An 18,212-nucleotide genomic window follows, 5' to 3' on the forward strand; every position below is an offset into this window, starting at 1 on the left:
GAAACGGTAATATGATTTGGGATAAGAGAATTTCATGATAAAAGAAATATTTAAGGAATTATTCTGGCAATACTATCATGTAGTTAATTGTTGAGAAGAGATTATAGTGTTCCAGGGGACAGTTGCCAAATTCCAGGCATAAAGACACAGGGTACTTATCCATGTTTGGGATTTCAGGGTCTTGAGATGTAACTATTCTTGTTTTGACTGAGTATTGTCAAATTGCATTGGCCTCATTCCTGTGGCAATTGCACTCACTTATAATTAAACTTGAAAACATTTTAGGATTGCCAAGACTTAGCCTCATGTGGCCGAGAAGGAGATGAGACCCAGCAATAATCACCAGAATGAATTTAGGGTTAGCTTTCTATAACTTGATGATTACTTCTTAAGTATATTTGATAAGGCTTCTGGACCATGCACCATTGATTGAATCTCCCTAGAGGATGAAAGTAGGTTGATTGTCTGAGGGGAAATGAAGAGAGCACTACAACACTCGAATTTCCTTTCTAGATTTAATAAGTACATATAGGTATTTGGAGACAGTGATAAACACTGTGTATACCCACTATACTACAGAGTTAACTGTTTTCAAATAGACTTATTTTAAGTATCCATCTGTATAGGAAATGGATATATATCTTGTCCCTCCAAAAGTCAGTTATATAGTAGTACTGTTATGACAAAATAAATAAATAAAATTATGTTGGATTCCAGTGAAAATGAAAGCACAGAAATTTTATAATTTACGGATCATGTATATAATTTCCTGAATAAGAAAATATCTTGTCTCCTCATATACAGTGTTTATTAGGTCTAATTTACATATTTAGCCATAAAGAATGTCTTTTTCTATTACAAAAGCATCCATTCATTTAAAGAAAATTTATTAAGTGCTTACATAATCTCTATTATTCTAGGTGCTGGGAATTCAATGGTATATACAAAACAAGATAGTGCCTGGTTTTCTTTTATGTATAAATGTTTATGTGTGCGTGTATATATATACATATATATATATACACGCACACATACACACATAGAGATAAAAATATGTGTTAAGGAGATAGATATTTACAATGAGTTTTATTGAATCCCAAAAACTATAATAGAAAATCACATAACAATGGGTTAGTCATGAATAAATCTAAAAATATTGTGAAGAAAAAAAGCAAAAGTTTGTGTCTTAAGTGAGCATCAGCATTCTTCTATGTTATTTTTGTTGCCCAGATGATTCTGAGGTGGACTGGCCCCTGGGGTCATTTCCGGTATCTTCAGCAAAAACAAAATGCATATCCAGTAGAAATTGGTGAATACATATTCAATGATTTCTATAATTGTAATCATACTTGCCCCACAAAATAGGCCTAGTTGACCACCAACATCTGCTGTAATAAAACCAATAAATTAAATAAACCATGTTTTTCATAAAAAGGAAATTAAACATTACTAGAATTTGAACTACTTGAAGCTAATCAGTTAATTATAACTGGTATATGAAGAGGAGATGATTGTATTACTTTAAGTTTGGTATAAAGTATTAGTAATTAGTGGTATCTTAAAATATATTCATATAAATTATCTCAAAAGAGTGGGAGAAAAAGTGAACATAAAATTCATATCCAAAATATAACACAAAGACTTTAGAGACTGTTAATTCATTCATTAACTATCCTTGACAATCAAAGTTGATTTACATGAGCTGAATGAAGCGTAGACATGGGACATTCAGATGGCATTACTGGGCAATGACATTTTCCATCAACATAAATTTCTAAGCAATTTGTGACTTCAAGTGTCCAAACTATTTCTTTTTAAGTATTTGTACGATTTCTTTAAAATATAGTAACACCACACTGCCATTTTCTTAATAAATTTTGTAAATCCGTATTTGTCTTTATTGTATGTGCTTTTGAAAAGTGATAAAATCTACATGACATAAATTTTACTATTTTGTCTGGTTTTAAGTGCACAGCTCCATGGCACTAAGTGTATTAACATTATTGTGCGACCATCATCACCATCCATCTCCATAATGTTTTCGTCTGCCCAGCTGGAGCTCTGTACCCATTAAACGATAAACTCCTCATTTCCCCTTCCCCCAGGCCCTGGCAGCCATCATTCTATTTTTTGTCCCTATGATTTTGACTACTCTTTCCCTACTTTTTAAAATAAATTACATCGTTTATCTTTGACTCATTGCCTCGGGCCATTCTTAGGATCATGCGATTTTTGTAAAGTATGATAATGAAGGTTTGGGCTTGCCCAGGAGCTTTGAGGAATTTCCTTTCTTTTCAGGGGCTCAGCCTCCAGTATCTGACTACTGTCATTTTCCCTGACTCTCAAACCCTCTGCTGTCTCTTATGTGACTTCCCTCTAATATGCAGTGAGATCTAGGAACTCAGCAATTCAGTTTATTAAGGACTGTATGATGAAGGAGAGTGAGCACACAATGGTGGCAACCTAAATGGCTAAAATTTGCTTCCTCATGATTTTCTTTTCAGCTCCTTCTGGGTAAGTTTTATGTGAAGGTCTGAGATGCCCGACATTCTATCCTGATGTTGGATTGCTGAACGCTCTGCAATAGTCACTTCCTGGGGGTGGGGGGATGTCTCAAAGGAAAGTAAGATGCTGTGTGTGAAAAAAAGTGCAGATGTCATTTCCTGGAGGTGTGTCCAGGGAGTAGAGTGTCAGATTTAAAAGGCAGGTGAATGACAAACACTATTGATTCTTTTCCTCCAATAATAAACTAAACTTAAGATACAAAAGAAAAAAACTATATATTTTTTTTAATTGAGAAGCAATAACACTTACCGAGTAATTCAGACACACTCACTGCTTTTTGTTGTTGAGTTATCTTATAGTTTAGGTCACTATAGTTAATTTCAATGTTTACAAGATTTTCCCTGGGAATAAAAACAGAGTGAAGCCAGCTCAAGATTGTCAGCACTACTGTTAATTCTTATTTAACAAAAGTAATACCCATTTTTGGTTCAAATGTTATTTAATGTGAAATTAGACACATCATCATTGTATTTAATACTAATCATAATACCTTCATTTGGAGGCCACTCTTGTCATGTTGATATTTAGGGAAAATAATTTTTCCCCTTACCCAACCAATTTTTCTATGTCTCATTCCTGAGAATCTGGAAAAGTACATCATTTAAATGTCCAGAAAATATCCAACCATGTGATATGAAAAATAGAGACATTTATTGAAGAAGATACAAGAAACATTGTACACAGGACAATAGCATCTCAGTCCCCTTCAAAGTAGGCACCTTGAGACCTCACATAGTTCTGCCAATCACCATCAGTTCCCTATCATATTTTCCTGAATTTCATCAATGGTCTGAAATCTCTTCCCTTTAAGAGGTGATTTTAGTTTTGGGAAAAGCTAGAAGGCACAAAGCACCAAATCTGGACTATAGGGGGCCCGAGTCATCTGGGTGATTTGATGTTTCACCAAAACCCTCTATAAAAGATGTAATGTGTGAGTGGGCATACTGTCCTGAGGAAGCTGCCAATCACTAGTTGCCCATAGATGTGGCCTTCTGAATCATCAAAATAGTCTCTATGGAGGAATGTTCAAGCTTAATGCAAAATTTGATGCAGATTTGTTGCTCTCGTTGCTCAACCATTTTGAATGCAACAGCCACACAGTACACATGCTCACTCAAGGGCCTCTACCAACCACAGTGACTAGTAAAGTTAAGTTGTTATTATTCAGTATGCTCATTCCAGGCCATTCTCCTTGGCTGCCAGGTTACATCTATGTCACCTAAACCATTTTTGTGGTATTAACAATGGCTGCACTTTTCCCAGACAGACCTTGTAAATATCTACTGAGTATATTTGAGTATTTACCAACGTTTAAGTGTGTGTCTAATTTTAACTCAAGTCTTGGTTCTGTCCTTCCTTACTTATGCCATTCTGGAGAACTGCATGGTTTTAGTAAGTCTTGGTTTCCTCATCTATAGTCAAGATTTTAGGGTCAGGATTTTAGAGTTACAGCAAAGAGAAATTAAATAATGTATTAAAGAATTGGAATATATTGGGTGTACAATAAATTCTAGTCGTTTATTTTAGGTCACTAATATTTTAGGTCAGAGACTGATTTTTAGTGTCATGGATAGCCCTAGAGGGTATTGTATTAAGTGAAATAAGTCAGTCAGAGAAAAACAAATACCATTTATTTCACTTACATGTGGAATCTAAAGAACAATATAAATGAGCAAACAAAACAGAAACAGACTAATAGATACAGAGAACAGACTGATGATTGCTAGAGGGTGGGGGACTGGGTAAAAAAGGGGAAGGGATTAAGAAATACAAATTGATAGTTACAAAATGGTCATGGGCTGCAAAGTAGAGCGTAGAAAATATAATCAATAATATTATAATAACTCTGCATGGCGCCAAGGGGATAGTGGAACTATCAGGGTGAACATTTGTAAAGTATATGGTTGTCTAAGCACTATGCTGTACACCTGAAACTAATACAAAATAATATTGAATGTAAATTGTAACTGAAAAAATATAAAAATAAAAGGTTAAAAAAATTGTATATGTGACCAGAGTGGCTGGACACTACTTCAAAATGGTAACACTTTCTGTAGTTGTAGGTACCCTCACACTCTCAATCTCCAGAGAAGACTTCTATCTCAAACTTACATGATATATCCAACTACTTCCTGGTATTTCTACTTGGATGTTCAATTCTATTTCAAGTTCAACATAGTCCAAGTCAAACTCTTGATTTTTCTCCCACTTATAATTTAATAACATTGCAAGACAATCTAGCAGTAAATCCTCATTTTACCATTAACATATGTGTACATCCTGAATCCAACCACCTCTTACTGCATTCTCATATTCTGCTTCCTGCCACACCAACCTCCATTCTATTCTGTCCACATACAAGCATGCTATTGGCCTAGGGTTTTCCTCTGCATTTGATTTTTCCCTCTTGTGCAATGTAGCTCCTTCATATAATACCAAGACCAGCTCTTATATCTCTTTTAGGTCAGTAGTTTGCAAAGTATGGCCACAGATTTCCAGGGGTCCCCAAAATCATTTTTGAAGGTTCATAGGTTAAAATTATTTTCAAACTAACATATTATTTGACATTTTCACTATGATTGGTCTTTCAAGAGAGCTGCAGTAGCCACTTTTTACATGGAATATCATTTTTATTAAAAAAATTACTGACAAACTATGGTTATTCAGGATATTTGTCAGGCATTTCCACAAAAATGAACAAAATGAGCTGTCCCTTCAAGAAAAATAATAAGATTTTTAGTCAAGAATAAATTTTAAGCTTAGCTTTCATGTTAAAGTTAAAAGTTTAAAAAATTTGTGTTTGCTATGATAGACATGAAAAGATCCCCATTTTTAAAAGTTTTACTGATAAGTAATAATATTAAAATAAAATGCATATTATATAATAAAATGAGTCAATATTTGAGAGCTCTGCATAACTTAGAGAATTTTCCTAATGACCAATAAATGATGTTCGAAATCATGCATGGGTAAAAGATCCATTCAAACTACAGGATCAATGGATATTAATATAATTGAGTGTGAAAAATTCATTGATATATTTTTATATTTCATTGCTGACAAACTTTCAAAGGTCACCATTTCCGCTTCTTGTCCCATGAGATGTAAGCTGATCAGAAAGCCCATACACTTCCCCCACTGGCACCAGGGAAGTTTAAACCGCACAACCTCTGGCCCACATTTGGGATCTCTTATCTAGTCCTACCCGGTAACCACAATGAAACGCAAAGTCGGTAAGTCTTAAGAGTGCAAACAGTCTTAAAACCAAAAAGTCTGAGCGCCACTGCTTTAGGCCTTTCCTCAGCTGTCATTTTCCCAAGACAATCTTATTTGACCACAATCCTCAACCCTGAGAATAACCCTCCCTGACTCTGGCTTCCCCAGCCTCTTTTTCTGCTTCCTTTCCTCCCACGGCACTTATGATCACTGAGATGACTATCTCCACCACAATGGAAATAAATGAAATCATGTAGGGTTTTGTCTTCTGTGCACAGGGTATCTATAATGCCTACAACACTCCTGAATCTTGACACTTAATAGGAATTCATGATATGAACAAATAAGGGGACAAAGTAAAGATGAAATTCATGAATAAGTGGATAAATATTAACCTGTCTGTCTTATACGATAAGGTGGGAACTAACCACCTGGTAATTTTCAGTTGGCAATAATAATTATCATTAAGAATGGATTCTATTAGCGTTGTTTCCTGGAATTATGTGGTTTTCTTTAAAATATCTAAGAAAGATAACTATGAAACACTCTCCTTATTGTTTACAGTTTTAGAAATCAATGTTCCCAAATATACCTACTTCAAAATACATCATTAATATGTTTACTTAATTTTCATTGGTTTAGCCCTGGGTAACAGGACAATGTACTATGTTTAAATCAATAATCACAGGGGTATTGTAATATTTACAAATAATAAAACAATTTCCAAATTAAAGGAAATAATAAAGTTGTCTTGGAAGTCTAAAAATTTTAGTAATATTGCAGTTTTTGTCATCCGTTGTATTCTTAATTTGTATGAACACTGATAATAATGTTTAATTTCCCAAGTACAAAACTCATAACCATTTTCAAACATTATTAATCTGTGTTTTTGAGAGAAGATAAATTCATCCCCTACAAAAATATTGTGATGTTTACTCAGTTTCTCTTAGGTAAGTAAAGTGCCTAGTAATTTGGATCTCATTGATCCTATGCATCATGATGATTGTAAAATTGTTGAGGATTTAAGTCCGAGAATATTTGTTTGTGTCAGGAAATGCACGATTATAAAATAAAATCTGGATTTTAAGAAGGGTGAGGAAATCCAAGAAAAATTGAGTGATGTTGTGTATACAAAACACTAGAGAAATGCTTCCAGGTGCTTGAGTATGAGTACTGTACTAAGGAGAAAATTGGTTTTGAACAAAGCAAACGATTTTATACATTTTTACTTGAAAAGGTGTTAAAACAAAACAATTTGCAAAGTTCACTTCTTTACTACTAGAATTGGCCTAAATTCAGCCATCGTTTGCCCTTATATTCAATTTCATACTGCCTGCTTCAGGCGAGGGAAGCTTTTTTATTGTTTTCTCAGTGGGGTTCATCAGCTCCTACAGGAGGCCTAGGATTGGCCAAAGTCTGGGGACTGCTTTGTGCCTCAGGAAAAAATACATATGGGGTTCACGATTAAGGTAGGTAATGCTTTACAAAAATATCTTATTACTGCTAAGGTTTCATATCTGCACTCTTAACAAACTGAATTTTTGGTTTCTGATTTATTACTCTTTGATTTCTGGCACCTGTTCACAAACCAGCTTCTTAGTTATATGTGTGACTCTTAACCACCAACTCTGTATAGGATTTAGATACCCAAGTTGAGCTGCATTTGTTCAGTTACTTGCCTTAGTCTTCATGGTAATGGTCTCCAACATTCACAACAGTGTAAGGTTCAACACATATCAACTATGTGATAACAGTAATCATAGAGCAATTTATCATGAAGGGGAGCAGGATATGTCATCCCCAAATAAGCCATATTGGCATATTGATTATTTTAAATTAAAATTACTTAAGAAAGAGCTAGTGGGAGACGATATTCTGACCTTTGTTTGTCCCTCTGAAAGTAAAGATAAACCTCCCATATGAAAGGTGCCCCTCCTTGTAAAAAAGACAGGGACTTCAGTGCAAGAAAGCTGTATAAACAAACCTTGTTACTTCTTCATTAATACTTCTCCAAGCTTCAAACCCTTTGTCTTGTCAATTTTAATAAATGTATTGCTTCTTTGTCTAAAAGGTATAGAAGCTGCATTCATTGGCCGCTTCATTGAGTCTCATAGTTTTTATGGGCTCCCAAATGGATGAAATTAAATTTTATTTCTCCTTTTAATCTGTCTTATGCCAATTTAATTGTTAGATCAGCCAAAGAACCTCAAAGGGAAGAAGGGAAAAGTTTTTTCACCTACAACAATAATGTAAGTTTTAGGAAAAACAAAACAATGTCCTCTAGGATCATCTTGTTTATACATGGGTTTCTTCTCTGATTCACCAATGTGCCTGAATAAACATGCCTACATTCTCTGCATATTAAATAATTTTGAAACTTAGAAGATCTCTATCAGTTCCAAGTCATACAAAATGGTCTCCCAGTCATATTTAAGTATATAATGGGAATAACACTATAAATCAGTTTCACTAAATATCAGTGAATCAGTTTCTGATATTGAAATGAAATACAAAGAGGTATCTGTAAGAAAAATAGTGTTAAAAATATAATTATACATTTTCTAGCTTGCTATCTTTTTCTCTGCTACATGTTTGAAATCATACCCTATCAGCACTGTCTTGATGAAAATAATTTTTCTTCCCGATTTGCAAAGATCATTTTACTATCTAGGCATTTACATAAGAAGAACATTTCTCATTAAATTAAAATAAATACCAGGCTAAAAATAGAATTTAAACATGCTTTCGCAGTTTGGTACTTGTCTGTGCAAAAGTACATCAGCTTTAAGTAGTTGATATATTTCCATTATAACAAATGTAAGTATAAACACTAATGTACTATATTGCTATGTCAGGTCCTCTGTTCAAAAACATGAATAAAAAACAAAGACAAATGTTAAGGTTGCTTCCTGATCTTTTAAGAAAAGGAATTCTTTATGAAATTTGACTTGTAATTTCTGAGAGGCAGCATGGGGTAGCAGAAAAAGACCTAATTTAATCCTTAGGTAATTAAATTAGAATTATATATCTCTGTGGAAAAAATATATAAAGACCAATGCCATAGTCTTGGGCATAACTTCTTTCTGTGCCACTGAGCACCTTTAGGGAAGAGTTACTTGAAACAGTGCTTCAGCTTTCTCATCTATAAGACAGGAATTATGATGTGAGCTCTATCTACCTTGCAGAGTTATTAGGAGACTCACACTGTATAATACACAGGTAAAGAATTTTGATATTTTAAAGCATTAACTGATATGATTAACTGATATTAAAGCATTATTAATTTTCCCAGTTGGGCCAAGTAAGATCATGAGCAGATTACTCAAGCAGGCCTCATTTTACTTTTCACACAATTAATTTAAGGAATTGAAAGATATGATTTTACTTTTAAAATTATAGTGTTACTAGTACCTCGGATTGATCACAGTTACATTTCCTGAGTCTTTGAAAGTTTTGAGTAAAGAAAATATTCATATTAATAACAAATAATTTACAAGACTAAAATGATTACCTGATATATTTTTGGCTTTGATTCAACTTCTTAGAAAGGTGCTTCAAAGCTTTTTGACTTGGAAAAGTGGAATAAGAAATAGTGGCAGGGTATTCTGTTTCTTCACAAGGAACAGGGCAGGTAGAATTGTGTGTTCCCACTGTACATAATCCCTTCACTTCGATGAGGTCTGAAATGAAAACCAGAACAGAACATTCAGAGAGGAGGACTATTTCACTGGGGGTATGGTGGAGGGAGGACAGAGCTTTACAAATTTTATTGTTTTACTTTTAATGCTAAAAAAGTGGTTAACAACTTTTATCACTACTTTCTTAACAAAAGGTTTTTATATTTTATTTATTTTTAGGATAAATAGAGCAAAGGAAGCAAAGGAAGCAAAATGTAAAAGAAAGAAATTGTTATTCTTGAATTAATTGAGTCACCAGATTCAGATATATTAGGAAAAAAAAAAGAAATTCTTCCCAGAAAGTATTTGTGCTTATTTTTATAAAATATCGTTATTTTGTTTTATTATGTCTGTGTAAGCTACTAGTGTTCTCAGTTTTAGAGAACATTAGAAATCCCTTCTTATAGTCTTTTGTTTCATTTATAGACTACTCATAGTATAATTTCATATCTTGTGTTACCATAAACAGATTTCATATAAATCTTGAAAAAAATATTAAGCAACATACCAAGTGTAGGAGAAACACAGTTGTAAAACTTTTGTAGGTCACAGTCTATCCCATTTCCTTAAAAAGAATATAAATAAAGAGACTTTACATTTTATAAAATAAATGATATAATGAAAAAAATACCTTCCTTTCATCCATCTATACATCCATCCACCAATATATCCATCTGTACATTTATTCTTTTGCAAAAAAGTATGAAACCTGCTAATTCTCTATGAAAATATATGTTGGGAAGAAAAATAATGTTTTTGTTCCTTTCCATGCTTCTTTCTATCTGTGTATATCATTCTAAATGTATTTAAGTGGGTAACAATTTTAAAACGTTGGTACCTTTAAAATTTAAAATTGCTTTCACATTTATCATTTCATTTGTTCCAATTCTAATCCTATGATGTGGAAATCATCATTTTACCAATGAAGAAAGTAAGGTTCAGAATGTGGCTTGCCCGAGCAGTTGGGGGAGGGGAATTCATGGTTCATTCTTTTCACTTTCTATCCTGCGTCTCCTATCCATTGATTTATGCATGTGTACATAAGTGTGTGTGTGATTAGACCAAATATATACACACACACCTCACTTGATAGGCTGCCTTTCAAGTAGTAAGATGGGACAGGTAAGTACCAATATTTGTTAAGCTTGTGCTGTGGACCTTGAGACAATTTGTAAAATCAGTATGTATCAAAGCTGGTGTAATCTCAGGCTGATTCTCAAGCCTCAGTCTTTGCATTTTAGTACACTATCTGTCTATTGCTGAAACTCATGTGGTCTCTGAGGTTAGCCTCAATGTTTAGTCAGTAGTCCTGAGAATAAACAAAAGAGGTTGTACACCTATAATTTGTGGATAAACTCAGGGCTAACCATTAGGAAGTTGTCTTTGTGAAGGAACTAAAGAATTTTTTTTTAAAAGAAAGAAACTACCTCCAACATTATGTAAAGAACCACTTTCCAAAGTGTGCCTTACTTCTTGCAGTGATATTTCTCCCATTACAAAGAATGATAAAGTTTTGGAGACAACTCATACCTGTAAAGTGGGTTTTGAGGACTGCCCCAGCAAATTGTTAACGGGACTACTGTAGTTTTTTGTTTAATGTCTGTAAAATCTCAATTTTTCCTCATCTACATACAAACTGAAAAAGGATATATGATCAAACCAAATAAAAATACTATCTGAAAGCACTTGGTATATCCTAATGTTTGTGCACGTCATGCTTTGTGTTTTATGTATCACTTTGCCTAGTTTCTGGTTTATATCAGTTACTCTGTTTGTAAGAAGTAATACATTTTAAAATTACAAACATTATTTTTCATTTATCAATTCAGACTTTTTTCCAAGAACTTTGAAAAAATGAGAGCCAGAGTTAGCAGTTTTATAAGTTTTTGGAGGGCTCAGATGCCAGTAATCAGAATTTTAGAAAGAAAGAGGTGATGATTCTCATAATTTTAAAGAAATAGTTTGCCAAGTAGAGACCACTGTTGTAAGAGTGGAGTCAGTATTAGTATACCTGTGTGTGACAGGAAGTGCAGTGTGGAGTGTGCATGTGCGTGTGCGTGTGACTGGCCACCGTGGCAAACTTACACAGCCAAAGTTGTTTTGCTTTGAATACACACTACATTTCTTTATAAATATACTGAAGAATGAGAATGAAGTACCTCTGAATAAAAATAGCCAACACATAGCCAATACATAGCCAATAGTCAATACATAGCATGTATTCTGTGCCAGGTACGTTTTAATGTATGTATGTATGTATTGTAGAGAGACGGGTAGAGAAGGAGAAGGAGAAGAAGAGAAGCATTGATGTGAGAGAGAAGCATCCATCAGTTGCCTCTTGTATGCGCCCAGACCTACTTAACCCTTGACCCAGGCATGTGCCCTGACCAGGAATTGAACCGGTGACCTTCGGATTTGGGGACGATGTCCAACCAACTGAGTCACATGGGTTCAGTCCTGTCCCAGGGGCTTTTTAAACCACTTACATACTTGTTTCATCTTTATCACAACCCTATAAAGTAAGGCATTATTAATCTCTCCATTGTACAGGAAATACAGAAAGATTAAATACCCAGGGTCACAAAGCTGAGAAGTTGTGGAGCTGAGTAGCTTGGGTCAGAGTTGACTCTTATCCACCCTGTTCTTATGCCTCGTGCAGCGCTTACCTCAAATATCCATGGCTCTGGAAATGTTTCACCTTGTGTGCCAAGAGAGCATGGAATTTCTTTTCTAGTTGCAAAGTAAAGAGATTCCCCATAGTGAAATATTCAGGGTCAGTAAGATTTATATAGATGATCTCATTTTTCTTTCAAATTGAGAAAACTATAACGAGCAATTTTAGATGTATGATAGGACCCAATTTTATATTTTGAAAATAAGAATTAGCTACTGGCCCTGATAACACAATATTTTTTTGTTTTCCAGAAATCTCTGCTATGACTCCTTGAGTTAAAATCTGTCAGTTGAGGTTGTATTTGCCAAGTGGAAGAAAATAAAATCAAATAAGGGAAAAGTTGCCATCCTTTACTTACCAGGAAGCAGAAAAGGCAAACATCCACACTGCTTCTCTATGTGCCTCGCTTTACATTCCTTCAAGCAACCAGAAGTGCTGTAGGTACTAAATTTCTGCAGCTTGATGTTAGGGTTGCATTCTCCCCAAGGGTATTCCTGATGAACTGTCTTAAGACAAAATAAACACCTGGTTCAGGAGATTTTTCTGAGCCAATTCCCTCCCTTAGGTCACAAGTTGAGAGGCTGATATATTTTTAATTTTCTCTCAAACTGTTTTTTTTTAAAGATTTATTTATTTATTTTTAGAGAGGGGAAAGGAAGGAGAGAGAGACAGAAACATCAATGTGTGGTTGGATCTCACACGCCCCCTGCTTGAGGACCTGGCCTACAACCCAGGCATGTGCCCTACACTGAGAATCAAACCAGAGACCCTTTGGTTCACCGGCCGGCGCTCAATCCACTGATCCATGTCAGCTAAGGCTCTCTCAAACTGTTTTGATTTTTTATTTTTTTACTTGACTACATTAACCTATTCTGGCTACTCTATCAACCTGAAAAATCTCTGAAGGTAAGAGTATTAGTGGTCCTTTAACGTGTATCCCAAATGTTCTGTACGTGTAGTGAGTTAATAAAATCAGACAGACCGATTGCTGTAAACACCTGTTAGGTACCAGGCAAGAAGGTAAGTGATTTCACTTAACTTCATAATAACTGTGAAAAAGGAAATGTTACCTCCCCTTGGATGCACCACCCACCTTCACACACACACAGTGTACAGAGAAGAGAAGGAATTTCAGGAAGTTAATTAAAGAAGTTAACAGATCAAGTGGTTGGCAAATGGAAACCTGGCAGACATGTCTGACTCCAACACTTCTGTTTTTCCCACTTACTTTTCTCCTTCACAAAACATCCCATTGAGAAAACTCACAGTTCAGCAGGTGTCTCCTCATGTTCACTGAGCCTTTCCCACTTGAATGAGTTTTAAAGTTACCTTGGGTTTGCTAGGCTTGCTAGCTTCCACTTACATTGTATATGTGAATTTACTGTTTTCACTAAACGTATACCTGTTAGTAAAGGGAAGTATCTGAAATGAAACTGTGGGATTTCCAGTGGTGTTCTAATGACATGGAAGAAGGGGTTTCTAGTAAAAAATATTATTTAAGCATATATGCATCCACTACCCCCGCCCCTTAATTTCCTCAGAATGCACATTTGACCAATATTTACCTTCACCTGACGGATTGTTACACGTGCGTGCATCCCCACAGGTGATGACAAACCTAAACCATCGAACTGTGGCACCTTCTTTGGTGAATGGATAACAAAGATGATCCCAGCATCAACAAAACCAAGGGCAGGGTCATCAGTGAATTCCTCCTGAAACGGAAACACCCTCCCCCTTGCAAATTAATATCAATTCCACACAAGTCTGAGATTTAGTTTCATCGCATGGTAGAATTTGACTGACTTAAAATCAAATATTTCTTATCTGCCTTTAACCTCTTTTTATAGACAAGCTGTGAAAATGAAACACCTAAAGCATCCTTTTCAGGGTTGAGTGACACTCTAAGGCGTGGACGGTTTTGCAGGATCGCTGTCACCTGCGGTGAAGGCTATACATAGCAGGTGTTTTAGTCATCTGGCTTCCTCTGCCTCTCTCTTCCCCTAGTGGCCTCTTGGTTGCTTTCTCCTTGGCTGTTCTCTTTGCTTCATTTGTTTTAGAAAATTATTGGACATTCTTTTTTTCTTTGTTATTAAAATCTCTGCCTTATTTAAAAGTCAAACTCATTTTCCCATAAAAGTGAACATATATCTTTTTTTTTAACCCCAGTGCTCTTCTTTTATCAATCTTATATGAGCTGAAGAAATTTAAGACTAAAGTTCTGGAGGCTTTGACTGTTAGTTGTAGTTTCAGGCTATAACGAGAAGGAACGGATTTGGAAACATGAGGACTTTTCTTGTAAATGGGTCAACTGCGTTATGGAATTACATTTAATAAATGTGCTTAATCTTCCATTTGTAACTCAGAACTCTATTTCTCTGGGGACTGTTATGACCATGTAAGAAACACTTTACTGGCTGATGTAGAGAAATATTTGTGCCATTTACTTATGGAATGTTATATTGAATTTGCAGGTTTTAATTGCCCTCTAAAGATATTTACGAAATTCTAGCCTGTAACATTTATAATATTACATTTGAAGTGACCATATGATTAATATTCGAGTGACTTGAAAATATTAATCAAATAGATATACGTGTGGGTATATGCATTGCACTGTGTGCTGCTGTGTTTAAACAAAGTACTTAGAATGTGATAGAAGAGGGAGTTATGAAACATACTTGAAGAAAGATTCTTTGAATGTAGCCAATGGTCTCATTCACTTGGGCTGGGAAGTGGGGTAGTTTAATAGTATTTGGCAGAGACTGAGTTACTTCTCATCCTTGTCATTAATTGCATGATTTTGAATACTTAATTCATCAGCATTTCAGCATATTCGCCTATAAAACTACAATAATGGAATCAATTACCTCTTCGTGTTTAATGCTAAATTAGCTGCACAAGATAGAAGATGAAGAATTAACCTTGGGTGAGAGCTCCATCAGGTACTCTTGAAGGTAGCACCACTGCATTTCTTAGAGGTCTAGACATTTAAACCTAAATACTTAGAACTTTTTAGACAATTCACACCTTACAGAAACTAGGCTTTGTTGCATGTAAATCTATTTTAAAAATGCATAGCATCATCTTCAATTAACTATACATTTTGAGTTAGATATTTTTTAAAAAAAGTTTGTGGCATGGCCATTTCCTGGAGCCACAGTAATAGATGTCAGTACTGCGGCCCAAACTGTCCTGGCTATGCCTCTACGTTTTGCCTTTTACATCTCTAAGTCAATAGTTGAGTCCTATAGATATAGGACTCAAAGCTAAGTTAACTTAAACCAAAATTGCATCCAACTTGTAGGAACAACTTGACAGGACAAAATATTCTGATCAAATCTTTGGAAACCCATGTTTATTGTTGTATGTCTTAAGCTCTGGCTGGGTTGAAGGAAGCACAATACCTGATTGACATTGAAGAGCAAGCGTAAGCCTCGGCCAGAGACACTCACTTTTCTTCTTGCTTCAATATTTTCACCATGATTAAAAGTAAAACAATTTCCATATTCTGTGAAGACATGTGCAAAATCCTTCAATGTGAAAATAAACCAAATAAAACACAATCAGTTGGGTATTTTGGTCATGTCTAAAGGATAAATTGCTATAATATTTTTTCATAAATCACGAATGTCTAAATGAGAATGAAGAAATATTAGAAAGAATAAACAGTATAATGATTCATATTTGTATCCAATGAATGTTTTCATTTTTTTGTAACATGTGCACTAGTCAATTTGTATGTGTTATCTAATTGAGACAGTTTTGTATATAATTTAGCATATTTTAGAAACATTTAAAAAGGTACTTGCTTTATATTTACTAAGGAGTCATGAAAACATATATTTTACCTCTGGAGAACCCCTTCAGCATTCTTTTATAAGGAGCCACCCCTCCCCCACTGTGCATGGTCACAGTGGGGCGGCCATCACATTGCTCAGCTCCTTCGAACCTCTTTCCTACAACCACTTCCACTATGGAGGTGCGCTTGTGACAAAAACTGGGACAATTTTTTTTTTTAATCCTCACTGGAGGACATGCTTAGAGAGGGGAAGGGAGGGAGAAAGAGGAGAGAAATATACATATGAGAAAGAAATATCCATTGGCTACCTCTGGCACACACCTGACCAGGAACCGAACCCACAACACAGGCATGTGCCCTGACCGGAATTTAACCCCCTATCCTTAGGTCTACAGGATGATACTCCAACCAGCTGAACCACACCGACCCAGGCACATGGGCCAATCTTAATACCCAATTTCCTTGTGTTAGAGATCGGTTCAGGAGTTAATACGTATCCCAACTAGAGCTAACTTGAGTCTTCCGTGATTTTAGTAAGTGGATACACGACTGGATGACATAGGCAACTATGATAATTAGGGGTTAAAGCTGACAGCAGCCATCCTGGCTCTGTGCAGAAAGAAGCCAGCTGGAGTCGAGAGATGAAACCGAAACAGAACGTTACTGATGGTCTCAGAGTCCCTTGCTGAGCCATTCTGAAGCCAGTTCCACTCTTACAGCTCCCACTTAATTAACTCAACTCATTTCTTTTACTCCTTAACTTATCATAGTTGGGTTTCTGTAATTTGTAACTGAAAAAGTCATGTCTCATACAAAATTCCTTAGGGATAAGTTTAAATATATTTGTAAATGAAAAACAACACAGAAGAGCTTCTTCTCTAAACTAAGTTTAGAGCAGGGCTTCGTCTCTGTCAGAAGTCTCTCAGGCAGTTCTTTTCTGTTTACTGTGGGCTAAGGAACTCTACCAAAAAGATAAGGAATTGTGTCCCAGAACCATGAATTTGTGAATCACCTAACAACACAAGATACAGAATTGCTGACAGGAAATAAGGGGTGAAATTACCTGTATCTCTTTTCACTAACAGATTTCAAACATGTCAATCATTTTATCTTAAATATATATTAGTTATATTAAAAAAACAAGATGTTTTGAGTGATTAGAGATATACATATAATTTTTATAGTCAAATGCTGGGGCCTTGTCATTTTCTATAACCTTTAATGCAATACAACAAGCCTAAAAACAGAATGTTGGTTGCTTAATGATAATAAAAATGCTATCTTGGAATATATTGTTTACTGATAAATGGGAAAAATTAAAATATCCTCTTGTGTTAAATTTATTTTTCTTTTGAAAGGACTAACCTGCAAGAAAGGTAACCAAAGATTTGTGTTCTTTATCTTTTCTTACCTAATTATCTGTAAAAGAAAAAATGTCTTATATATATTCCATACCCCCTGATATCATAAGGCTGATCTAATGAAACATAATTTGTGTGCAAATTTAGATTGCCCATGGGAATAAACCATCTCAGTGTGAAACAGTATGATAAAGTAGCTTGTTATTCTGATGGTATTCAAAGAAACAAATCATTACCTGTGAGCCACATGGCTTTCCAAAAAAGTCACATTTCAACAAAGTGCTATTATTGAGATAAAAACCATTTTTCTTGACAAACTCTGTAATGCTGAAGTTTTGTTGACTTTCAAGAAAATCAATAGCCTCCTTAAAACCAGTGAAATTGGCACTGATTTCCTGGAGATGGAGGACTTTGGATACGATATTCCATAAGAAAAAAATAAAACCAAATTTGGTCACAGCATCAGTTTGGAACCTATCAATAGAAATAAAGACAATATTTAGAATAATGAAAATTTGTTATTATCTAGAGGACAGAGACAAAACATCTGGACCCTAGCAGCTTCTCTAGCTTCTCTCCTACACTTTCCCTCATTCCTAATACAGTCAAACAAAACTGGAGTCCTAAGAGGTCTTTGTCACATCCTGCAACTTACCTTGTATTTGTACATATAGTTTCATTTACCTAGAATACCTTCCAGACTTTGATATGGATACATTTTGATGGATATTCAAGGCCCAACATAAAGGGAGAGGTGGAAATGTATAGTTGTTAGGAATATAGTCTTTGGAACCAGATTTCCTTTGACATTGTGGTGGCTTTGTACTGTGTTTGCATGGCTATGTTGGAGCTATATTTCCTAATATCCCCTTCCTTGTATGTGCCTGGTCACAATCTGAAGCTCATTGTAGGCCACT

At 35.1% G+C, this 18,212-nt stretch overlaps 1 protein-coding gene across 5 annotated transcripts in view; it reads right to left on the minus strand.

Annotated features, from left to right (window-relative positions):
• Window positions 1-1,136: 1,136 nt before the first annotated feature.
• ASIC5 (acid sensing ion channel subunit family member 5) overlaps window positions 1,137-18,212 on the minus strand; it is a 41,178-nt gene continuing 24,102 nt past the window's right edge. For 2 of the 5 annotated variants that reach the window (XM_054575943.1, XM_054575948.1), the window contains exons 3-10: window positions 17,532-17,769; window positions 15,540-15,665; window positions 13,698-13,847; window positions 12,491-12,638; window positions 9,967-10,023; window positions 9,293-9,461; window positions 2,815-2,906; window positions 1,137-1,388 (exon numbers count right to left, since the gene is read on the minus strand). In XM_054575943.1, coding sequence (XP_054431918.1) covers window positions 1,198-1,388; window positions 2,815-2,906; window positions 9,293-9,461; window positions 9,967-10,023; window positions 12,491-12,638; window positions 13,698-13,847; window positions 15,540-15,665; window positions 17,532-17,769 — 1,171 coding nt within the window. In that variant the 3' untranslated portion in view covers window positions 1,137-1,197. The remainder of the gene's footprint in view (window positions 1,389-2,814; window positions 2,907-9,292; window positions 9,462-9,966; window positions 10,024-12,490; window positions 12,639-13,697; window positions 13,848-15,539; window positions 15,666-17,531; window positions 17,770-18,212) is intronic. The other 3 variants (XM_054575947.1, XM_054575944.1, XM_054575945.1) reach the window with 3 other exon arrangements.

This window comes from Pteronotus mesoamericanus, unplaced genomic scaffold (assembly GCF_021234165.1).
Source record: "Pteronotus mesoamericanus isolate MK-2021 breed Mesoamerican mustached bat unplaced genomic scaffold, CSHL_Meso_final contig_32, whole genome shotgun sequence".
Classification (NCBI taxonomy): Eukaryota; Metazoa; Chordata; class Mammalia; order Chiroptera; family Mormoopidae; genus Pteronotus; species Pteronotus mesoamericanus.